Below are 23,321 nucleotides of genomic sequence, written 5' to 3'. Positions count from 1 at the left end.
CGCTTTCTCTCTTTCATTCCCTCTTCTCCACACTCACCATTATCAGCTTTCAGAGTCGAATGGAAGATGCAACGTCAACTCCGCCTATTCCATCAGGCAGTTTCATCATCTTTGCAACACTGTCAGACGAATCCATCAGAGAGGCAGATGGTTACAAAGCGGGTGGCGGAGCGTGTGACAGATGAGGAGAGGAGGAGGAGAATGCAGAAGATGGAGAAGATGGAGAGGATGGAGAGGATGGAGAGGATGGAGAAGAGGGAGAAGAGGGAGAAGATAAGGGGAAAAGGAGGGAAAGTGAAGTGAATGAAGAAGAGTACAAGATGAATGGGAATGAAGAGGACGATGAGAATGATGAAGAGAACTTCACGGCAAATGGCTTAAACACAATCGTCGCGCCTCGGATAAATAAGAAGGAGTCAATAGTTGAAGTTTTGCTTTTGCTCTCTTTCAAATCGGATTTGGAAAGCAAAAAGTCGAACCCGTGGCTGAGGAGTGTATTCGGGGACTCAGACATAGCCTCCCTGCTGAAGGGCAGAGTGTGCGCTTCGATCGGCGTTGAATTGTCTTCGCACTCAACTGCTTCTTCTTGATCCTCTTTTCTTCTTCTTCTTCTTCATATCCAATATCTCAGCCATGTTCTCCCTCGTCTTCTTCTTCCACTACCATAACCTCCTCCTCCTCCTCCTCTTCTTCTTCTTCTTCCTCTTCTTCTTCTTCCATTTCTTCTTCTTCTTCCTCCAAACATCTTCTTCTCCCTGTGTCTGTCACAGAAATTGCACCTTTCCGTACAAAAGAGCCGAATTTGTTTCCCGAAGAAGACGATTTGTTTGACTTGGCTATCAAAATGAAGGAGGAAGCGAAGTTGAAAGAGAAAGAGAGAGAAAGAGAAGAACAAAAGAAAGGAAAGTTTAATGGAAAGAAATACAATTTTGATTTATATTTGGATGGATATCTGAAAGGAAGGAGAGGAGAAGAAGGAAGAAAGGAAGGGAAGAAGAGAAAAGAAGAGGAAGAAAGAGAAAGAGAAAGAGTAGAAAGAGGAGAAAGAAAAGAAGAAGAAGAGAAGAGAAAGGGAAATATTAGTTTTGAAATAAAAATAGCAGAAGAAGATTTGTGTGTGAATGTGGAAGAAAAGAAATATGATGAAGTGAAAGAGCAATTGAAGAGAGAGAAGGAGAAGATGATGAAAGTGATAGAGGAAGACAAAGAAATATTGAGGAGAAGGGAGAAGGAGAAGAAGAAAGAGGAGAAGAGGAGGAGGAAAAGGGAGAAGGAGGAGAAAGAGAAAGAGAGGGAGAAGAGAGAGAAAGAGAAAGAGAAAGAAGAGAAGGAAGAATAAAGAAAAAGGAAGAAAATGAGAAAAGGAAGGGGAATGAAGAAGAAGAAGAAGGAATGGAAAAAGAAAAAGAAAAAAAAGGAGAAAGAAGAAAAAGAATATGCGGAAGAATAGGAAAACGAGAAAGAAGAAGAGAAAGAGAAAAAAAGAGAAGAAGAAGAAGAAGAAGAAGAAGAAGAAGAAGAAGAAGATGATGATGATGATGATGAGTTTGCATGGGATTTGGAGAGGAGGAGAAAAAAAGCAATGAAAAGAAGAGCAAAATTCGAGGCAGCTGCTTTTGACTATGCGAAAGAAGCTGGTTTGTCCCGCACTGCATTCAAACCTTCTCCACTTGCTCCTGTTTTCTTCTCTTCTTCTGCTTCTTCTGCTTCTGCTTCTTCTTCTAATTTAATTGCTTCTTCTTCTTCTTTTCATCCTCCTCCTCCTCCTCCTCCTTCTTCTTCTTATTCAAATACATATAATTCTAATTCTTTTTCAAATACTTCTTTTTCTTTTTTTCCTTCTTCTTCCACTTTTTCCCATTCACCATTTCATCAATCTACATCATCATCTTCCTCTTCTTCTTCTTCTTCTTCTTCTTTTTCTTATTCTTCCTCTTCTTCTTATTCTTCCTCCTCCGCTCTCCCTTACTCCACTCATAGTACCCTCCCTGCTTCCCTGGGTGTTGCATCGCTTGCAAATAGCTCCTTGCACATGGAATACTCCCTGCTGCGAACGTTCTCACAAAGTGGGAGCATTTTGCAAAAAAATTGTGAAGAGGTTTGTGGACAGTGCGAAGAAAGTGGTGGTGCAGCCGATGCAGAAGTTGATGACGGATCTAGTGACGGTGTTGAAGGAGCAGCTGAACAGGGCTATCAACCGGGTGGACGTTGTGGAGGAGGAGAACATCGAGATTGAGATGTTTAAGCAGTCGCGGCTGGTGAAAGTGCTGTTCAGAAGGCGGCTGAATTATCTTATGCTGATGCTGTGCTCGCTGGACTGAGTGGCGCAGCGGTTGTTTGCGCTGCAGTCAATTGGAGTCGGAGAGATGTATGTGTTCTTCCGATTGAGGATAGGGCACCAGACGCTGGAGGCGGTGTGGAAGAGGAAAGATGTTTGACTGAGGCACTCTCTGGACAAGGTGGTGAAGGAAAGGTAGGAAGAGGAGGTGATGCGCAACATCACCCTGCTTTAAGATTGTGTATGCTGAACGAGGAGGCAAATACAGCACAGATGATGGAGGATCCAGTGGAAAATGAAAGGCTAAACAGGAACACAACTCCTCCTTTTTCTTTTTTATTCTTCAATGCCAACATTTCCAATGGCTGCTCAGGAGATGGATTCAACGCATGTACTTCAATAATCGTCGTCAGTGGAGGAAACTTCACAGCTTTTGTGTCGGTGCCTCCTGTTTCAACGCTGTTTATGCAGCTGTTCACAGCAAAGAGAGAGATTAAAGAGTTGCTGTTGATGTCATCGCTTATTATAATGATGCAGAGGGTGGAGATTCGGTGATAAAAATGGTAGCATCTTGTGAAGGCACATTAGTCGATGTGAGATTTTGGAGAAAAAGTGAAAGAGAAAGAGAAATAAATTAATGACTGTTTTTGTTATCATTTTAATTAATTTTTTATTTTTCAATTATTTTTATTATCGAAATTATTATTCTCATTTTATCTGCTTTTTCATCTTTATCTTCTTCTTCAACTTCACCTTCATTTTCATTTTTATCTATTTCTTTTTTTTCATGTTTCTCCTCTTGGAGCAACGGTTCCAACACTGTCCGTTCATTAATCCAGAAGTTTCTATTTTTTCAGAAAAAAAATTTTTTTTGTTTTTTCATGGGCAACATGTTTTCCTCAAAAGTTTCGACATTTTTTTGGATGTTAATAGTGCATGTTTTCCATTGAAGATTAATGACCACTCTTCTTGATCAAATAGTTATTATTAACAAAAAAACACGAAAAATTCATGATTTGAACAAGAAAATTCTAACAAATATAATTGTCTTAATCAGTCTTTTTCAAAAAGGAAGCACTCGTTCACATGAAAACTGCTAGCTTTATCTTTCCTGGAGTCTGCATTGTCTTTTTCCTTCAAGCTCATTTCAATGAACAATTTATTTCGAACTCATCTGTAAAAAAAGTTGTTCTTTTTCTGTTAGCAATGCGATCAGGAAAATCTTTCAGGTTTTATTTGAAGTACGTTTTCCTGTCGACGTGAGTTATGTATGAGAAGAAATTGTTATTCTGAGCAGTCGAATGCGATTCTTCTCGCCAGTGTTGTCTTTCGTGCTGTGCACCTGCTTGATGAAGACACGGGTGAGCAGCAGAGTGAGGAAGGAGTGAAAAGAGGGGAGTTAGAGAAGCAGTGCGGAAGTGCTTGATGCTCGTTGGATGAGAACGCAGCAAAGGTGAAGGGATTGTGGTTTTCTTGATGTGTTTCTGTACAAGAAATAATGTTTTGTTCATTTTCTGTTGTTTCATTGCATTTGGACAGCAAATAGCTTTGTTTGCCTTGTGATATTGCTTCAGAAGAAGAGTTGTGGGGTTCTTTTGTTGTTTTGTGTTCTCTTTTCACTTCATCAATATTCGCTTCATTCTGCTTCAGAATGTCCCTTCTGGTCAGCCCAAACAGCGACAGCAGCCCATCCTCATCGATCCACATGGCTCCTGTTGCCACAAAGCGGAGCCTCCATTTCTCTTCCTCACTCAACATGTGCTCGCCAAGAAGGCACAGCATCGCTGAATCAGCTGCTGAATGAGCGCTGTCTGGAAGCTCTGACTGAGATATGTTTGAAGATTTCTTGCTTTCATCACATTCCGTTGATACTTTTCTTTCGCTTTAAAAAATTTTGGATTTGCAAGTCTCACTTTATATCTCATCCAATAGCTTTCATTTCTCTCTTTCTCCATTCTCTTCTTCAGCCTCAGCCACTGTTTCTGCATTCGTTTCCTCTCCGCCTGTTGTCTCCACTCTCCCCCAAAAGCACCCTTTGTCTTCCACTCCTCTCTCCATCACCTCAAAGTCCACAACTCTTCCTCCCTTCCAATGCCTCTCCAGTAGCGCCGGGTCGCACCACACTCCGATTCCTTCGACTTTATGCACAAACAGCGTCTTCACCCTTGGCTGTTCAGACAGAATATGTGTGAGTGTACAGTTGGCAATGAAAGAGTGCAGCTTCAAAGCGTGTTTCAAGGGATGAATGCACTGGTCATACCTGTTGAAACGGTTATCAGCCCAAAGAAGGTTTGAAACAATTCAGTTGATTCATAAAATTAGATAACAACAATTGAAAGAGGAAAAAGTTGACTGGGAGTTGAAGGAGGAAGAAGATGAAGATGAAGAAAATAATATGGATTTCGATTCAGGCTCCTAATTGGAATTGCATTTTCGTCCTTGTTCAAATGCTTCTACCACGTTCTTTGTATTCCATTCCTAGTATCCAAAGTCTTCACATTGAATTTCTCTACACAGTTCCCCACTTCTTTATCAATGGAGAATGTCAGTCAGTTGCTAACAAGCATCTTCAGAGAAATATCAAGCAGCTGAAAATTTGAAATAATAGCATTATTTTGAAAAATAGGCAAAATAAAGGCTATACTGATTTTTTCAAGACAAATTTACCTTTATTTTGACCTTTCTTACAGATCAACTTCAATCTGGAAGAGAAGAGCATCAATTCGCAAGTCGGATTTCTTGAAAAAGGTTGTGCTAAGTTCAATCTGTGAAGAAGAAGAATTAAAAGAAGATTCAAATAATTTGAATATGAAAATGAAAACATTTGAAGAATAATTGAAATTTTCGTTCATGATTGGAACTTTGAATATCGTTTTTTAAGCAGAAGCCACAATGATAATATGTAAATAATTAGTTTGAGAGATTAACACGTATCAAAAAGCAAAATTCAAAACTGTTTATATTCAAAAACAATTGAATTTGTTTTTCATATTTTATTTCTTTATAATTGATTATTGAACACAACAAGAGTTAAGTTGTTTCCCTTCATGCAAACGGAATGGATAGAATCATCCTTCTTTTGTTGAAACTCTCAATCAGCAAAGCAAATAGATAAAATTGAAATACAAAATAATTAATTATCGAAAATTATGGAGTGTTTTGATCATCCCATTGAATGATCTTGAAAATTGCGAGTAGAAATAGAATTAATTTTGAAACATGGAGCAAAAAAAATTTTCTCATTTGTCAAATTCTCGGAAGAGCGAAAAGTGCACAGAAGCATGGAACTTTCTGGTCACCAAATCCGGATACGACGAAGCAACTATGATCAAACATATGTTTTTGCACACAAACAAGGGGAAAGAATTGTTTTCAGATATCCAAAGCATATTCAATGGTTTGTATCAAGCCAGTTTTCATTATTTAAATATTTGTTATTTTGAAACGATATTTTTTGAGAAAAAAGCAGGTACGTCCTGTTGCGAATTGCATCAGCTTACAATTCGGAGCAAAATAAACACGCAAAAGTTTCATTGCTAAAGTGTGTGTGCAACGAATTCAGTTTAAGACAGCTTCATGATTGTGGCTTCCAGTGTTCGCAAGGAAACTACAATCATGCCAAAAAGAACAGTTCACCCACAAATTTTGACTTTGAATTCACCAATAAGCCTCCTGTTCCACCTTCGAAAAGAAGTTTGTTCATTTTTTTTTGTTTTATGTTTTCTATGAAATTTATTTTTGATTGTATTATCGAGAACTTAGCAAAGATGATTATAACATATTCAATAATTTTCTTACGGAAAATTCAACAGAATCAAGCAAGGAATCTCGTCTGTTATTGACAAACAAAAAACGTATTTTCTATTATCTTATCAATCAAAACTTTGTTGAATATCCTTTATTCGTGTTTATCTTTTTGGGTGTTATCTTGAACAATTATTTTCTATTTAGAGAAAACTTTATTCTATGATGATGATTTCACTATTATTAATTGTGACAGCCAAATGGAAGAGGACATTGATCCTTTGAAAAATTACTTTACAGAAGAAAATGATTCGAGTATTTTTATATCAGATATGGATACTATTGATGAACCTGAACATGGAGCTATGGATATTATCGAAAATGAAATCAACATTTCAGATTCAATTTGTGAATTCCAGGATTCAAATATCCAACAATCATGTATCGAACAATGCAGCGATTCAAATACTGATGACTGGTTTGATATGTGAGAAGTTGAACTGAATGATTTTTCTAGTTCAAAGATGGAAATCGATGATGATATGGAGGAGTCAATTTCTGAAGATTTTCCAACAAATGTTCAAAAACAAACTAACATTCAGTTTCACAAGCCATCAGATAATCGGGTCACAAATTGTCACAATTGTAATTCAGCACCTATTCCGTTTTCACCTCTTCAAAATTTCGGAAATACGTGTTATTTGGCTTCGTTAATTCAGATATTTCGGACAATAATAATTCGAATGAGTAACAACAATGTGAGGAAAGGAAGGCTTTCTTCTTTTGACAAATATTTATGCGATTTGATAGTGCCTCAAACTTTAGGAACAGAAAAAAACGGATCATTCAGAAATTCATCATGGACAAACTTGTTCATAGACAAATGGGAGGGGAAACATCACCTTGAGAAAAGAAATCAACAGGAGTTCTACAATTCTTTTCTTAGTCTTTTCAGTGATATCTCATCTTGCATTCCAATCATATCAAATGAAATGATGACTTCTGTAAGCTTCCCGAGAAAATGCACAAATTGTGATTGTGTATCAATAGGTGCAACTGAACAATCACCGATAATCAGGCTTCAAGGAGATGATTTGATAACAGCATTCAATGAATCATTTTCGTATTCAAATAAAAACATAAACAATAAAGAAGCCTATTGTGAATGTTGTTGTAATATCACACGTCAATTATCCGTTTTGAACATATCTAAATTTCCGAATTTTCTATCAATTTCTCTCGAGAAAACAAAAGCCAAACATTCTATAACGCAAAATGTTTATGAAACAATTTCTTTTTCAACAAAAAATGGAGTTTGGAATGTCAGTGAAACGCCAAATGTTGGAGCTCATATCTATTCACTTGTTGCCCAACTTTTTCATTCTGGATCAACAGACAATGGACATTTCTTTTCAATATGTAAAGTATTGAACAACTCAAGTATCTTCGAAGAAAACACAAATTGGATTCGATGTGATGATGAAAGCATCACAGAAATAAACGACAATTTGAACTCTTATAATAAAAATCATTTGAAAGGAAAATCATTTCCTCTCTTATCAATATACAAATTAAATGATTCATTCAATACTGGTTTTCTTACATATCCCATTTCACCCAATTTATGTTCTTTACCACCAAATCAACAAAGCTTATCAACAAAATGTAATAATTCAGGAAATAACATAGATTCATTTCAATCAACAATATCACAAAATTGTTCAACTGTTGATAATCAAACTGATACAAACATATCACATGTATCCAACGATACACACACACATTTATCATCTCTCATTTCACCAACATTTTGTGAAAACAAAATGGATTCATTTCACTCAACAGCTTGCATTTGTGGTACATCATCTATATCTCTATGTGAAAACAGAAATTCCACAAATGTTGAATCAAAAGCTGATTCATCGATGTTTCATTTGCAAGTTAATCAAAATTTGAATATTCGCAACAAAGTCTTTGATTCAAAATTCAACACTTCATATTGTAGAGAACCCAATGCGAAAATGAAACAACCAACAACAAGCTGTGGCTTTTTGAAGATCTCCAAGCCAGCTCTTTATTTGGAAGGCTCAAATCCACCTTTTCTCAAAAGAAATGAAAACACTCATGAAGGAACTGAAATCGACGACTGTATTTCAGATGAAATGAAAACTTCAATGTTTTTATTTGATAAAGATATTGGAAATTCATTATGCAAAAAGCCACTTCAATGCAGGAAAAAGGAACATTCAGATACAGAAAACATCAAACACATTGAATCGAAATCAATTTATCCACATAGAAATGTTTTTCCTTCACATTCAACATGCAAGGATGACTGCAACAAATCTCAACATTATAGTCATCAAACGTCAAAATATAATTATTCAAAATCTTCACATCAGAATTGTTTAAAAACCCCACCAAGGTTAATTAATGCTACAAAGGCTGAATTATACGATAAGTTAACAAAAACAACAAATCTGAAGATGTCAAAAAGTACATTTTACAAAATGACACGTCATCTTAAGAGAGCAAAACGCAGAACAGACGTTTGCAACCTATGTAATCATCACTTATTTCTGAAGAAACGACAAAAACAACTTATCATCAACCAAGAAGATTTGAACGAAAACGAGAAAATTACTCTCGAACTGCTTGAACATCACAGGCAACTAGCAGATAATCAGCAAAAGCATTTCAAATATTTGAAAAGTTCTCTAGAACGAAATGAAGTGCTTATTCTATTTGATTTTAAGTAAAACTGACAATTACCGATAAGAAGAAATCAAATATCGAAGGATTTTTACGAAAAAGAAGAGGTGTCCCAATTTTGCGTGATTGCCTTCGTGTCAGATGATCGAGGAGTGAGAAAAAAACACGTATTCAACTTTTTCTCCTCCAACCTATCTCACGATTATCGTTTTGCTATTGAATGTTTAAAGCAAGTGTTGGATGATGATATATTTTTTAATAAGAAGAGGTTTCACTTTATGTGTGATACTGGTACGCATTTCAGAAATTCGCAACTGCTTCATTTTCTATTATCAGATAACTCTTCATTCGCCAAAGGAAAAAAAACTACGTTGTCGTTTTTTTGTGAGAGACATGGAAAGAGCGAATGCGATGGAGAGTTTGGTTGCCTCACACACTACATCAACAACTATTTAGATGATGATACTGTGATTACAAACATCGAAGAATTGATTAATTTTTTCAATCTTTCATGTGAAAAAGCAAAAAATATCCGAATAAACTCATTAGACAAAAGCAGTGACATATTTCGATATTTTTTAAAGAGTGATTTTTTCTGTCTTTTATTTTTCATTTTGATTTTCTTAAACTTTTTCGGAATTTTTTTTTATTTAATAATTTTAAGGTATAATGCTTCAAGCAGAATTCTTTGGAGAAAAATGGAAGTTAATTCAATGAAAACATATTTATTTTACGAGAAGCGGGGAAAAGAAGTGTTTCGTTCTGTTGCATCACCCCCAAACTCGATTGGTCAATTCAAAGCAACATTCAAGGAGGCAAGAGCTCGAGATGAACGTCCAAAAAAGTGTTTTCAAAAAAAGAATTTCCTTTCAAGATCAAATGAAATTGGAAATTTCACATATAAATTATTTAACGAAAGGAAAAAATTAACAAGTTTTCAATTTGAATGATTTTTTATTATTTTTCTGGTTGTCTTTGTTTGTCGGAGTTGCGAACATTAATTTTTAAAAGCTTTTGAATATGTCTGTTGCTCAAGCTCCAAATGATGTGGACTAATTCACATGTTTTGGAGTACCCAGATTTTTGACTTTAATGTCAAAATGAAGGGCAAGGTCGATTCCGTCCTGAAACTGCATTGTGACCGGTCCAATGCAGTTTCTTGAAGGCTTTGGGTCCAGAATCGGCCTCCCAGGGCAGACACTCAAAATGCTTTTAAAAATTAAGTTTACCAACTTATTTATTGATATTTTAAAATTTTTTTTGAAAAATGCATATGTCGGCATATGTTTCATTTTTGATTCAAAAATTTTGATATTCTTTCTTTTTTTCAACAACAAAAATTTTATATTTTTAACAATAATTTTTTTATGTTTCATCTGTTTGATTTCAAAAACTGAAGAAAGAAAAATGATATTTCATATTTGAAGTGTCTGAACTTTTTTTTATCATATTTCAAAAAATATAAAAATTCTAATAAAGAACTGTTTCTTGACAAACATTTGATATTTATTTTGTTTTTTTATCCAAAACATTCAATATTATTTGTTTTACAAAATTCAAATCATTGAATCAAATTCATATTTCGAAAATCGTTATTCTCATTTTCAAAAAAACGTTTGCTGAATTGTTTCAAATTTTGAAAATTGTCTGCCAATGCGATATTGAAAGAAAACTAAATATTTAGTTTCTAAATACAATCGAAATAAACGAATATTGACAAACGTTAAATTTATTTTGTCAAATTCATCTATTCTTGATCTTTTTGCCTTATTGCTCACAAATGGTTAGCATTTAAAACTCAACTTCGATATGACAGCTCATTCAATCTAATTCTGCTTCATTTCTTAAAATGATCCTGTAGTCTAACTAAATCAGTCAACCTTTTAACAAAAAAGAGAAAGAAAATGAATCTCAAATACAAACGTATAGAGATATGTTCAAGCTCAGAATGAATGTTTGAAGAAACGAAAGTTTGTTGATTTTCTTCATTTCTTATTCTGTTGAAATGAACAAATGTTCTAGAAGCCAAATTGTTGAGAACGAATTTTTGTTATTGCAGATATGAATCATTTAATAATTGAACGAATTATAATTTTCCAAAAGAATTTTCTCAGACCTTTGAATTCTCCTTTATTCGTTTTTTATATAAAAAAAGCAAAACATATTCACTTTTTTAATCGCACAGGTTCAAGATTTTTCATCATAAGATTCTCTTAACATGTAGATCATTTCTGTGATAAAAGGATAAAATGAACGTTCCAGATTAAAAGCGCTGTTTTCAAAAAATGTATCATCCGCGTAAACGTACAACTTGAATGGTTTTATGTAATTATTTGACCTAAAAATAACAAATTATCTTCTTTTAAAAAGATCAATTCAAACTTATTGTTAAAGATAACTCTTTCCAAAATTTATGCTATCTGAGTCATAAATGATAAAGTTCACTTTTATGTATTTCATCTTTCAAGAATGTATTAAATATTTATCAGCTTGCAACGAAAAAGTGTTAATCTCATTTTGAAATAAATTGTCAATAACTACAATTTGATGAAACCTAATAAAGATGAAATTAGAGAAAAAAATATAAAAAAGATTGATTTTGCTTCAAATCATTAAGTCATATTTTCAATCCTATGCAAAATGATGATTGCTGATAATGTTCAAATTATACACAGTTGAAATAGATGAAAATATTTATTGATTATTCATTGAAAAAATTGATATTTTTTCAACATTTTTTGAACAGTGTTATTGTTCATTTAGCGAAAATACTAAGAATTATCGTTAAAAAAACACAAACTTTTGTTCCTTTCATCAAACGAGTTCTTATTCAATGAAATATGGATTTGTTATAATTTTAGAATAAACGCTTTTTGTTATGGTTTGTTTTAACATTTTCATTTTTATTGCAAAAATTTGTTGAAAAAAGAAATAAAACATTGACAAATTAGTTGAAATAAGTCAATACTTAAATTATTTTCTCAAATAATAATAGTTTTTATTTGTTAGAGAAACACCCGAAAAAAGTTATGATTTCAAAAATAATGTGCCAATTTTGAAAATTTTTTTCAATTACAGTCTAAACCGGATATAATCACATTTGATTTTGCACGACTTTTTGTGATTATATCCGATTGTGATAATATACGATGCTGCTTAACACAGAAAAAAATAAAATTTAATTTTTGAAATAATTAATTTTGGGTCATTTTTTATATTTTTGAAAATTCTTCACAAAAACTCTTTTTTCACTTGCTTGAACAATTTTAATCATAAATACACATTATTTTGTCTTATTTGAGCACATTTTTGAAAAAGCGAAAATCAAAAATTTTTGATCAAAAAGTCAATTTTTAATTGAAAAAAGCACCCATAATGAAAAAAATAGTGATTATATATTTTCATCCCTGTGATAATATGCGATGGAAAATGAATGAAAAACAAGCAAAAAATGTCTGTGCATCGAAAAATGTGACAATAAACGAATGTGATTATATTCGACGTGATTATATCCGGTTTTGACTGTAGTTCTTTTTTCAATGATGACAAATAATAAACAACGAAAATTTATATCATCGATTGAAAATTTAAAATTTTTAATTTTTTATTTTATTTATGTTTCAAAAAATATTCTTTCTGAAAATTGCTCAATTTGATCTTTTCGATAAATAAAAGATTGTAATTATTTGGTAATTTGCAGAAATCGTTTTTGCATATATGAATCTCTTCTTTATATCAATTGTACGATTTTCAATCAAAATATAGTTATTTCTGCAAATTGCAGATGGGACAAAATATTTTGTTTTATGAATTTTGTTCCACACAGTTCTTCAAAGATTTTTTTCGATTTTTTATATTTCTATATTTAATGTTGCACTGTCATGAAAGAATAATAATCATACGATTGCAGAAAAAGTTTGGAACAAATCATTGAATTTTTCATAAATACAAGAATTCTGTCCCAGATCAACATAAAATACGAAATTTGAAATGGGTTTATAAAAATAAAAATAAAATTTGATTATCTTATGAAAACCTTCGTTTATTGAGGAAACTGCATAAGATATAATTCAAATCGTTATTTACTACTTCTTCTGTTATATTCTTCAAAAGATACGCCCAATTCACTTCTCTGCCATTAAACATAAATGATGCTGTTCTCTCCTTAGCAGCTTCTCGTTAGAAGCAACAGAATATAAATTTTTCTCAATTTATTCGAAAATAAGCATATTTTGTCTTTTTCTTCATCTATTACACCTCCTTCCTCCTCTCCCTCCCAATATATTCGCATTCAATCCTCTTTGATCATGTTGGCTGTGGCAAATCAGCACTGCTTGTATTGATTCTGGGAGAGACTATCAGTTTGGAAGGGAAAGATTATTTGAATGGGAAGGTAGATTATGTCCTCAGGTGTGTAAGTAAAGATGAATAAAAATGAAAATAAATGATTTTTTTGTTATTTTAATAACTTTATCTCTTATAAACATTATATTTATCATTTCTTTTTCTGATTATATTTAAGTTTTTTATTCTCCTTCTACTATACATCACAAATCTGTTCGTCCATCATTTCAATCACAGATTCCCTTCATCTTCAAAGATATCATCAAATCCAACATCCTCTTCCACACTCCCTTTGACCCCGTCCGCTACGATCGTGTCATTCAAGCATGTTGTCTGGAACAAGACTTGGCCATTCTTCCGGCGGAGACGAAGCAGAAGTGGGCAAAAGAGGATACAACCTGTCTGGAGATGGAAATGAATGAGGATAGCATTGGCAAGGGCAGTCTATTCATCGGCTGAGGTGTTTCTGTAGGATGACATTTTGGCGAGTGTCGATGCTCATGTGGGACAAGCGCTGGTCATCAATGCATCAGCCAGCTGCTGAAGGGGAAGACTGTCTTGTTCACACACATCACACGAAATATCTGCCTTATTTTGACACGGCCATCGCGATGGAAGAGAACGGGAGGATCAGAAAGATAGGCAGGGCGGAGGAGTTTAAGGGGATTGTGAAGGAGATGGTGGTGATGGTGAAGGAAAAGAAGGAAGGAAGGAAAGGAAGAGGAGAAGGAGAAGAGGAGGAGAAGTGAGGAGAAAGAGAAAGAGAAACATTGGGAGATAATTTTGAAAACAATTGTGAAAAGAAGATTAAAGATGCAAATGACATTCCTTCTCCATCATCATCATCTTCTTCTTCTTCTCCATTCAACTTGACTCACTCAAACACTTCACCTTCTCCACCCATTTCACCCATTTCACATTCACCTTCACATTTATCTTCTTCTTCTTCTTTTTCAATCATTCAAACTCCTATTTCTCTTTCTCCTTCTCCATCCTCTTCTTCCTCTTCCTCATCCTCATCCTCATCCTCTTCCTCTTCCTCCTCTCCTTCTCCTTCTTTTTCTCCCTCTGAACTGGGGCATCTGAAGGAGTCCATCGACATAGAGGCTGATTCTGTCTCTCTCTTCTCTGTTTTGTGGTATTTCAAGCATGCCTCGTTTTTCCTGCTGTTCTTGGCGCTGCTGGCGATTGTGCTGAGCATAATTGCTCAGAATGGGAAGAGCGCTGTACTCAACACGTGGACTGCGAAGGATGCACAGATGGAGCAGATGAACAGGACACTCAATGGAATTGGAGGAAAAAAGAGAGGGGAGGATGAGAAAAAAAGAAAAATGAATTTTGAACAAAACATTGAATGATTCAGTTATATCATCACCACCACCATCATCTCAAGAAAACAATCACAAAAATAGTGACAATTCAAAAGTAAGAGCATCAAATTATTCACTTCAGAAAAACTCCTTCAAGCACAAAAAGCAGAAGAAGCAGAAGAAGAAAATGTTTCTGTTCTCCTTTCTGAGCCTCTTCAATTTTTTTTCAGGATTCTTGTTCTTTATCTACATCATCATGAATCTCTTCTCGTCGCTCGGCGAGATTCCAGTGAATTTGATCACCACCCGCTTCCGGATGCAGTCTGCCCATGCCATCAAGACGGAAGTGTCCTCAAAGCTTTTCCACGCAAAGATGAGCTTCTTCGACACCACACCCGCTAGCATGTTGTACAGAAAACTGAATGGTGTGAACCCCATCAGCAACAGCGCACTCCATTCCTTCACTGCAACTGCCTCCTCACTCGTGAAACTGCCCTTGGCACTGGTGGCGATACATTCAGCGATCCCGGCTCTACTGCAGCCTGTTGACCTGGCAACGAGTGCGATGGCACTGATCAGCCATTCAACGTCCCTAGCAAAGCATCACATTTACCGATCGTTGGTTGCTGTCCGAAGCGACTCAGTTCGCTTTTTCAAGCAGAGTGTGGAAGGAGCGGCCGATCACGGAGTTTAAAGTGCAGGAGGCGGTGGTGGAGAGGCAAATGGAGCTGTGCAGAAGTCAATGCGATGTGGAGTTTTACAGGGAAAGTGTGCGTGCGCTGGTTGCAAACATCACCAGCTGGTGTTATGATGTACTTGAACTGCTAACTTATCTGACGGCGATTGTCTTAAAAGCTGCGGGGAGAAACACGTATTTTCTGCCGATGGTGCTGTAGATGTCACATTCTGCTGTTTCGGCAGGGAGGAACTTGTACATCCAGCTTTTGTCGTTGAACTTTGTTGTTGGGAAGATCGGACGGATCAGAGAATTGCGTGATGTGGAGCAAGAGGTTGAGTGGACAATAAATGTTCCAGAGGATTCTATAAAAAAAAGCAAGATGATCAGTTCGGCTTTTCGAAAGAAGAGAATTCCGTGAATGGATATGGAGTGGAATCTTTAAATGCTTTTCCTCTTCCTCTTCGTCCTCCTCATCCACTTCTCTCTCTCCTTCTCCTTCTCGCCTTTCTCGCTTAAATAACCAAAGAATTTCATATGGAAAATCCCAAAATTAACCCAGAAATCATATTCCTTTGCATCTTCCTCCTTCTTTTTCATTAAATTTTGCCTCTTTCTCTTCATTTCTTTCTTTCACTTCAGCATTAGCAACTCCTTTTTTTCTTTTTTTTTCTGGTTAATTTCCAATCCCAAACAAGATTCTCACTTCCCATTCATTACTGTCCTCAAGCTGAACGTATTTCAACCATAGAGCTCGGCTTTGAACCTTATCAAAGAAAGATAGTTGCAATAAAAAATCTTAGAAGTTCTTTTCAAACAACATCTTCTTGCTCCACCTGCTCAGCCACCTCTTCCACTCCCTTATCCATTTCAAATGTTACATCTGCGTCGAGATATGGATGAAGAACTCCATCAAAGTCAGGATAGTTTTTAATTATCTTCGGCTCTGCAACCTTTCTGTTCCACTGTGGTTTGTGCTATTATGAAAGGCAAAGAGGAAGGAAAGAAACATCAGGTCGAGTGAGAGCTGGGAAGCTGGAGGAGGAAGCGAGCAGATTTAATCGGCATTCCAGATGATTTTGCGCATTGCAGAGAACAATCACAACAGAGCAAGAAGGAAATTGAAGGAGAAAGAGAGAAGCTGATGATGCATACGCTGATATTCAAGCAGGTGGCAAAGCAGCTGCAATGTTTGGTGAACAGCAAGATGAATTCGCGGACACATTGCGAGAAGCTGCTGATGATTCACACACGCAAAACAATGTCATTGCAGTCGTGTGGCCAGCTGTTTCCGGAAATACACAGAAACGAAAAGGGGGATGAGATGCTGTTTAAAAGAACGTATGAGATCGAAGAGGAGGTATCGTTTAAGGCTCCGTTTGGCTCGACTGGATTGCAGACAGCAGAATGAGAGACAAGAATAGGAGTGATTTGAGAGAGGGAAATGGGGCTGATAAAGCGATTGCTGCAACTTCTTCTTCTTCTTCTTCTCCATTTAATTCTTCTTCTTCTTCCTCCTCCTCCTCTTTGCTTCGCTCTTCTAGAAACAGATTTCTAACAAGCGAAGAGCAGCAGATGAAGAGGATGAGGCAGCAGTTCGGAAGAAGAAGGAAAAGACAATATTTTGTTCTTTCTCCCGATGTGTTTGAGGCGCTGCGGCTGTTGGCAGAGTTTCGGATGGTGGAGCGGTATGCGGAGGATCTGGAGAAGAGGAAGAGAGAAAGAGAGAGAGCGAAGGAGAGAGAGAGAGAAGCAAGGAACGAGAGAAGAGAGGAGAGAAGAATAAGAGAACTGATTAAGATGAGGAAGGCATTGAAATCTACAAATGATGAAAATAACAATGTTGATGAAAAAGAAAATAAAGTGAAAGCAGAAGAAAACGAGAGTTTATCATTGATTGGAAGAAATTCTTTGAAGGAAACCAAGAATAATGAAGAAAGCGAATGCCTTTCCGACAGCTCCATCATCAGTGATGAAGAAGAGCGAAGAGAGAAGGGACACAAACACAGAGAGAAACAGAGGTTGATGCGAAGGTATTACCAGGCGCTTGAGCTTCAACGAGATTCTGTTGTGAATGAAGTGCTTTTGATGGTCAGACCAAACTTGCTTCTTTCACCTGCCCCGATTGACGAATCAATAAAAAGACCAGGAATGAGTGGGAATGATGCAAAAAATGAAGGAGATAATAAAGAAGACGGAAAAGAAGAGAAAGAAGCAACGAGTTCTGGAAAAGGAAATGGAGATAAGGAAGAAGCAGAAGGAGATGAAAATAATCCGAAAGAAAAAGAAGACGACGACGACGGTGATGATTCAAACAACGATGAAAATGAAGAAGTGATATTGGATGATTCAATGAACAATTCCAAATCAGTTGTTTCAAAAGCAAAGAAAATAAAACGGAAGCAGAAAAGATAACAAATACAAAAGAGTCTGTTCAAAACAACAAAAAAGGCAAATCGAACAATAATAAGCCAAAACCAGAGCCACTTTCATCACAAGCCCAGCAAAAACAGCAGCAACAGAACACAACACCATCACCTTCTTTTCAGCCTAAACAATATTCTTCAGGAAGATGCGCCTTTGGAACGATACACTTTACGCGAGCGAAGCGAATGGACGTAGGATGGAGAGAAGTCGGAGGGAGAGCGTTGATTGTGTAAAGCCAAGAGATGGAGATGGGAAGAGGAGCTGTTGGTGCACCTACAACGCCGCTGTCACCTGCTGTTGGAGGAGGAGGAGGGGGGGGGGTGACGTTGGGTGTGATGGGGATGAAGGATTTGAACAAAGAAGTGACAAGGGCGATGCAAGATGAGTTTCAGAATGAGAAAGTGAAAGAGAACGATGAAGAAGCGAAGATCACATTTAATACATTGGAATCTGATGATCAGAGAGAAAACCTGCTTCGGCTGATGAAACTGCAGGAGATACAGAAGAAGAAGAAGGAGAAAGAAGAGAAAGAGAGGAGGCGAAAGAAGAAAGAAGAGCGGGAGCGCAGGAAAATGGAGAAAATGGCGAAGAAGATAGAGGAAAAAGACAAGAATCTGTTTAGCAGCATCCAAGGGATACTACAACCACACCTTGAGACAGGCACGCCGACCAACCAGAAAGAGAACAAAATGGCAAGCGAGGCGCAACAAGAGGCGAAAGAAAGCCAAACGCCAATTTTGACAAGAGAGCGGAAATTGGACTGCATGCTGAATGATTTAGCGAATTCTGACCTGGAAGATTTGAGCGATGAACTGGATGTGCCCTGCCGTTATGTGCGTATCAAAAGCGAGGAAAACGGGCAATTTGTGTGGAAGATGCGAAAAGTGCCTGTTTATGCAGCAGTCGACGCGAGGCAGACAAGAACGCGGTTGGATCTGATGAGTGCGCTGAAGAGTGGGCTGAGGCAGAGCCGGGCAGAGTTGAGAAGAGGAAGGGGGATGAAGTGGAGGGGCTGGTGGCCATACAAAGAGGAAGCAGAAGCGACACACAGAAAGGGAAGGAAAGGAGCAGGGAAAGGATCACCGCTGCTGTTTCAGAAGGAGAAAGGGATGAGAACATTCAGTCAGAGCAGCGTGCCTGGGAGAAGAGATGCGCTGTCGAAGCTATTTTCTTCGCTTTCGTTCTCAAAGTTGGCATCTTTCTTCACATCGCAGAATTCAATGGCGATGGATTTGATGAAGAAATACACTGCTCTCAGTCTGGTTGCGCCTTTTGATTCAGATGCTGATTTTGCTGCAAATGCGAATATTTCTCTTCATCCACTTTCTCGTTGCACTCTGCGCTTGTCAATTCTTTCTTGTTTATGAACACCCAACAGCAATCTTCTCCTTTGCTCAGAATCTCTTCATCTGCCTTCCTTTTATCTCAAGTTGTTCATCCATCTTCTACAAATTCTGCTTCTCCTGGCTCACTTTCTCCACTCTTTCTTCCTGCTTTATCTTCGTCTCCTTTTCTTTCATTCAACTCCCCTCAAATTCGATATCGTTTCTTATCTTTCATTTCTTTTCGGAAGCACAGATAATTATTTATTCTAACATAGAATACCAGCTGGAGTTACATGAAAATGAGAGAACTATATTAAACCAAGAAAAGCTGATCAGAAGGCACGAAATCAACAAGAAAATCGATTCTGACTTTTTCATTTTGAGATTGAAAGAATTTCAGGAAACAGAAAGAACAAGGCGGGGAAATTTTTCTTTGAACAAACAGTTGCAGGGATAGTTTTCGAGAGATTTCACAACATCGTGTGCCTTCAAAAAGTTACGGAAGATGAAATAATGAGGAGAGAAACCTATTTATGGAAAATCGATATTTGAAGTGCAATTCCATAAAAAAATGGAACGAATGGCAGATAGACAAATTGTATTGGAAAGCTGAGGAAACAGATATTAAAGAAAAGCCTTCCTATTTGCATAAATTCATTTTGAAAAGATGAAATAGATGATTCCTTTAAGCAACAGCAGAATTTGCATTTGATGAAGAAGAGAAAATAGATGAAGAAATTTTGAAGAAATATTTTTATCTGAGCTGACGTTAAGGATTTTGAAAAAAATAAATTTCTGGTGAAAAGAAGATGAATTCTCAAGAAATTTTTAATGATATGGAAAATATTCAAAAATTTGTAAATGGAAGGAATTTTAATGAAATTAGAAAAGGATATCGTTTCCTGTGATTTTTGCATCAGCTGCGCTGAAAGTGAGTGTTTGAGTGGAAGTGAAAGCGGAGATGAGGGGAGCGAGAGAGGCTTCTTGGCGGAGGGAAATTCCGCCGTTGGGAACATACTCGATGGAAGCATATGGTGTCTGTTGGGGTCTACCAAAGGCATAAGCTTCAATTCTACTTCTGAAATCAATGTTATTCTGGGCAATGAGAGGGAGAAAGCTGTTGAACTCAGATTTATCTGATGTGCCACTAAATCTGTTTTCGTAAGATGAATCCTATGAATGGAATAAATAGAATGGGGATTTGTTGGCTATACAAAGGTGAGGGAAAAAAAGAAAAATAACTATTATTGTTAAATTGGTTTCAAAATTTTTGTTTTCTTATCTTCTTTTCTGTTCTTCTTCATATTTTTTTTTCAATGTTTTGTTTTTTCTGTTATAAAATTAACATTTTCTTTTTGAAGTTTAATTTATTAATTTTTTGTTCATTTTAATTTCACTTGATCAAAAAAATTCTTTTCCACAAAAACATCAAAATGATATGTTTTTTTTGTTCTTATAAATAAAACAAATATATATTACAGAAATAAAAGCTAAATATTTGAAGTGAATCAATTTAACTTTTTGATCAATAAATACCACAATAGAATTTATTTTTTCGATTTTTGATCTTTTTTTATGATTTCAAAAAAATCGCCCATATGTAATTTTGAAATTAAACCTCCTCGTCACCCCGCCAATGACGAGCATTTTTTTGAGAAGTGACAGACAAATCTGAATTTTATATGTCACTTTTTTTGAACGAGAATTATCATTTATTTTGAAGAATTATTCATTTTTTTGTATTTTGAAATATTATCAGTTTCATAACAATATTTCTGTTATTTGCTGACAAATTAATAATCAAAAATTAACTTCAAAAAAATTTTCATTATGGAAAAGTTGATGAATTTTTCAGATACGGACTTTTTTGATCGTCACTTTTTTTGATCAATTGTCATTTTTTGATAATTTTGGCACTTCCCGTCACTGACGTCATTTTTAAGTGACTTGTCATTTTAAAAACCAACTGTTCTTAAATTATGTTGCAAAACCAAATTGATGAAAATGAATGCTTGACAGAATTAATTCGGTCAATCAAAGATCCAAACACAGTTTGCCTCATTAAACATTTTTTTTGGATGGTTTCGATCTCTTGATCTCTTTTGATATGTCTTTTTGTTAGGATTTATTATTCAGAAACACCATGATTGATTTAAATAAAGCAAAGTGCGAATTTATAAAACTCAAAAGAGTGAATGAATTTGAATTTTCACAATGTTTGATTTAAATTTCATATTGTTTATTAACGTTTTTTATAAATGCCAAATTTTCCATAAGATTATCAGCATCCAACAGATAAAAATATGTATATGACGAAACTGAAATTTGAACAGGTTAATGGAAAACTTTTCATTTCATTCTCTCCAAAATCAGTGTCCATCTCTTCGGCGAAAGGAGTTCATCGGCTTTTCCTTTGTCCTAATTCAAAAAATGGACAAAACTGTGCCGCAACTGGAAGAAAAGATTCGAAACTCATATATGGCCATATTTGTCCTATTTATCAATCTTCTTCAATTCTTGATTTTTTCTCTTATTCAAACCATTCAGTCAATTCAGAAACAAGAGTGATTGCATCAATTTCTCGATCTGCAAACAACGCAAAATTAGAGTTACTCAACGATTTCCTCAAGGTTATCAAGCAGTGCAACATTTCATTTCTTTCAGCTGCCTCGAAGGAATTAAATAATTTCATCACTTCTCTCATTCATGCTTCACAATCAAACCCTGAATTGAAAAGAGAAGATATTTTTCCAGTTCTAAGTGAAAAGAAAATCGCTATAATGCTTAAAAAGCAAGAAATCTCACAAATGAGAAGGCTGTATGAATCGGTCGCAAATCAACCTGTATATGTTATTATGGACGGTGCAATTATTGGAGGGAAAAAATACATGGCAATCGGAATTGTTCCATTATTACCAAAATCAATTCCATTATTTTGGAAATTATTCAATGGATGTCAAACACAAGATGATTTCTACAATTTGTGCAGTTCAATAATTGTTGATCTTCATTCCGTAGGAGCAGTGGTTAGAGGCTTTTGTGTAGATGGACTTAAATCACAAATGATAGCATTGAACAAACTCTCAAGTCATGATCACAAAAATCCATTGGTTAAATCTATCATGGAAAAGGAACCAAAGCCAATTGTCATATATTGTCTCAATCATCTAGTCAATCTTGTTATTGTTCATTCATTTTCAGAAAATTCAACACTATCGAAAGTTAAAAACATTCTGTTACATTTTTGTCAAGAAGCCCATTTATCTTCCAACCAAAAAAAACTTCATAAAAGATGCCCAACATTTGTAAGCACACGGTGGCTTGCTTTGTATCAAATATGTTTATTTATTCGAATGCACGCAAACACAATAAAAGAGTTAGGCCTGTTGTGTAATGAAGAACTAATATCAATTGCTTTAACGGAAATTCTCTTATTTCCGCTTCAAATCCTTCATTTATCGTTTGAAAAAAATGAATCAAAACTGAGTGATGTTTTTCCAGATTTGATTTCTGCATTCACAGTTTATTATTCTCTCTTTTCAACAAATTTATTTCATGAACAGAATTGGCATAACGCTTTGACAGACATTCTTGTTTTATTATTTAACTACACGCTTGCAGATAATCGAGGAAGTTTGTACGCTTTATCATATGTTCTTAAGCCAGAAGGAGCTGCAAACTTTCGAAACAGCTGTTTCATTTTGGATCCAAGAGTTGCGAAAACTATGAAGGGAAAAAAAGCCCAAGAAAAAGGAGGTATTTCTTTTGATAAATTAATTTTTCATTCATTTTCTATTTTAGAATCTTCTCCTTCTGCGGATTATCAATTATCTTCGAGTTTTTCTTCCTCTGCCACATCAATATGGACAAGTGCAAGCATTTTTGGGGAACACATCCAGAGCTCATTCACAAACTATTTATCCGGATCAATTTCTCCAGCTTCATTGCAATCTTCAGTTTCTTTATTGTCAGCGACTGCTTTTAGCGAAACAATGCAAAATATCCAAAAAGAAAGGCTATCCAAACAAAATAATATTTTCACAATGAATGATGAATTTGGTTTGATTCCTTTTGTTAATGATCAACAAAATTTCCAAAAAAGCTCAAATAATATGTTAATAGATTTATTGAAATACATTGAAACTCTTCGAACAAGCTCATTATCAGTGGAGATGGAAAGCAGCACGGACGAATCAGACGAAGAGTATGATGAAGATCTGTTCGGATTATTATGTGCAGAAAACGAAGCAATTGACGATGAATATATGGAAGATTTTGATGAAAGAAATACAACGGATAATGAACATCATACCAAAGTAGAAAAGAAGACAAATTTTGATGAACAACAGAAAAGTGCCAATATTATGGATGAGGAGGAAGAATATTGTTGCTCAACAAATGATGAATTTCATGAACTGGAGGAGGAATATATTGAAAATGATGACGTAATGTGCCTTGGGACATTTGGATCAGTGAGAAGAATCCATTCACATAATTTCGAACTG

General features: G+C 35.6%; 9 protein-coding genes across 9 annotated transcripts; 6 read left to right on the top strand and 3 right to left on the bottom strand.

The window, feature by feature from the left end:
- Positions 1 to 320: 320 nt before the first annotated feature.
- On the top strand, positions 321 to 1,339 carry MONOS_9182 (uncharacterized protein; the record flags this gene model as incomplete). The annotated part of the gene is made up of 2 exons (XM_067879654.1): positions 321 to 536; positions 632 to 1,339. 2 exons carry the CDS (start codon positions 321 to 323, stop codon positions 1,337 to 1,339), a joined length of 924 nt encoding a protein of 307 aa, XP_067735399.1.
- A 243-nt stretch (positions 1,340 to 1,582) lies between these two features.
- On the top strand, positions 1,583 to 2,236 carry MONOS_9181 (uncharacterized protein; the record flags this gene model as incomplete). The annotated part of the gene is made up of 1 exon (XM_067879653.1): positions 1,583 to 2,236. One exon carries the CDS (start codon positions 1,583 to 1,585, stop codon positions 2,234 to 2,236), a length of 654 nt encoding a protein of 217 aa, XP_067735398.1.
- A 1,326-nt stretch (positions 2,237 to 3,562) lies between these two features.
- On the bottom strand, positions 3,563 to 4,060 carry MONOS_9180 (uncharacterized protein; the record flags this gene model as incomplete). The annotated part of the gene is made up of 1 exon (XM_067879652.1): positions 3,563 to 4,060. The coding sequence occupies one exon, from the start codon at positions 4,058 to 4,060 to the stop codon at positions 3,563 to 3,565; it is 498 nt and encodes a 165-aa protein (XP_067735397.1).
- Positions 4,061 to 4,213: 153 nt separating this feature from the next.
- Positions 4,214 to 4,845, bottom strand: MONOS_9179 (uncharacterized protein; the record flags this gene model as incomplete). The annotated part of the gene is made up of 2 exons (XM_067879650.1): positions 4,214 to 4,447; positions 4,840 to 4,845. 2 exons carry the CDS (start codon positions 4,843 to 4,845, stop codon positions 4,214 to 4,216), a joined length of 240 nt encoding a protein of 79 aa, XP_067735396.1.
- Positions 4,846 to 13,572: 8,727 nt separating this feature from the next.
- MONOS_9178 (uncharacterized protein) lies at positions 13,573 to 13,827 on the top strand (the record flags this gene model as incomplete). Its single annotated transcript, XM_067879649.1, has 1 exon — positions 13,573 to 13,827. The coding sequence occupies one exon, from the start codon at positions 13,573 to 13,575 to the stop codon at positions 13,825 to 13,827; it is 255 nt and encodes an 84-aa protein (XP_067735395.1).
- A 212-nt stretch (positions 13,828 to 14,039) lies between these two features.
- Positions 14,040 to 14,279, bottom strand: MONOS_9177 (uncharacterized protein; the record flags this gene model as incomplete). The annotated part of the gene is made up of 1 exon (XM_067879648.1): positions 14,040 to 14,279. The coding sequence occupies one exon, from the start codon at positions 14,277 to 14,279 to the stop codon at positions 14,040 to 14,042; it is 240 nt and encodes a 79-aa protein (XP_067735394.1).
- A 296-nt stretch (positions 14,280 to 14,575) lies between these two features.
- Positions 14,576 to 15,082, top strand: MONOS_9176 (uncharacterized protein; the record flags this gene model as incomplete). Its single annotated transcript, XM_067879647.1, has 1 exon — positions 14,576 to 15,082. One exon carries the CDS (start codon positions 14,576 to 14,578, stop codon positions 15,080 to 15,082), a length of 507 nt encoding a protein of 168 aa, XP_067735393.1.
- Positions 15,083 to 16,471: 1,389 nt separating this feature from the next.
- MONOS_9175 (uncharacterized protein) lies at positions 16,472 to 17,479 on the top strand (the record flags this gene model as incomplete). The annotated part of the gene is made up of 1 exon (XM_067879646.1): positions 16,472 to 17,479. The coding sequence occupies one exon, from the start codon at positions 16,472 to 16,474 to the stop codon at positions 17,477 to 17,479; it is 1,008 nt and encodes a 335-aa protein (XP_067735392.1).
- Positions 17,480 to 17,733: 254 nt separating this feature from the next.
- On the top strand, positions 17,734 to 18,858 carry MONOS_9174 (uncharacterized protein; the record flags this gene model as incomplete). Its single annotated transcript, XM_067879645.1, has 1 exon — positions 17,734 to 18,858. One exon carries the CDS (start codon positions 17,734 to 17,736, stop codon positions 18,856 to 18,858), a length of 1,125 nt encoding a protein of 374 aa, XP_067735391.1.
- Between the last annotated feature and the right edge of the window lie 4,463 nt (positions 18,859 to 23,321).

The sequence above is a fragment of the Monocercomonoides exilis genome, assembly GCF_001643675.1.
Source record: "Monocercomonoides exilis strain PA203 chromosome Unknown scaffold3-2548433, whole genome shotgun sequence".
Taxonomy (NCBI): domain Eukaryota; phylum Preaxostyla; order Oxymonadida; family Polymastigidae; genus Monocercomonoides; species Monocercomonoides exilis.
Note: the sequence above shows the minus strand (reverse complement) of the source record. Positions and strands in the feature narration are given on the sequence as shown.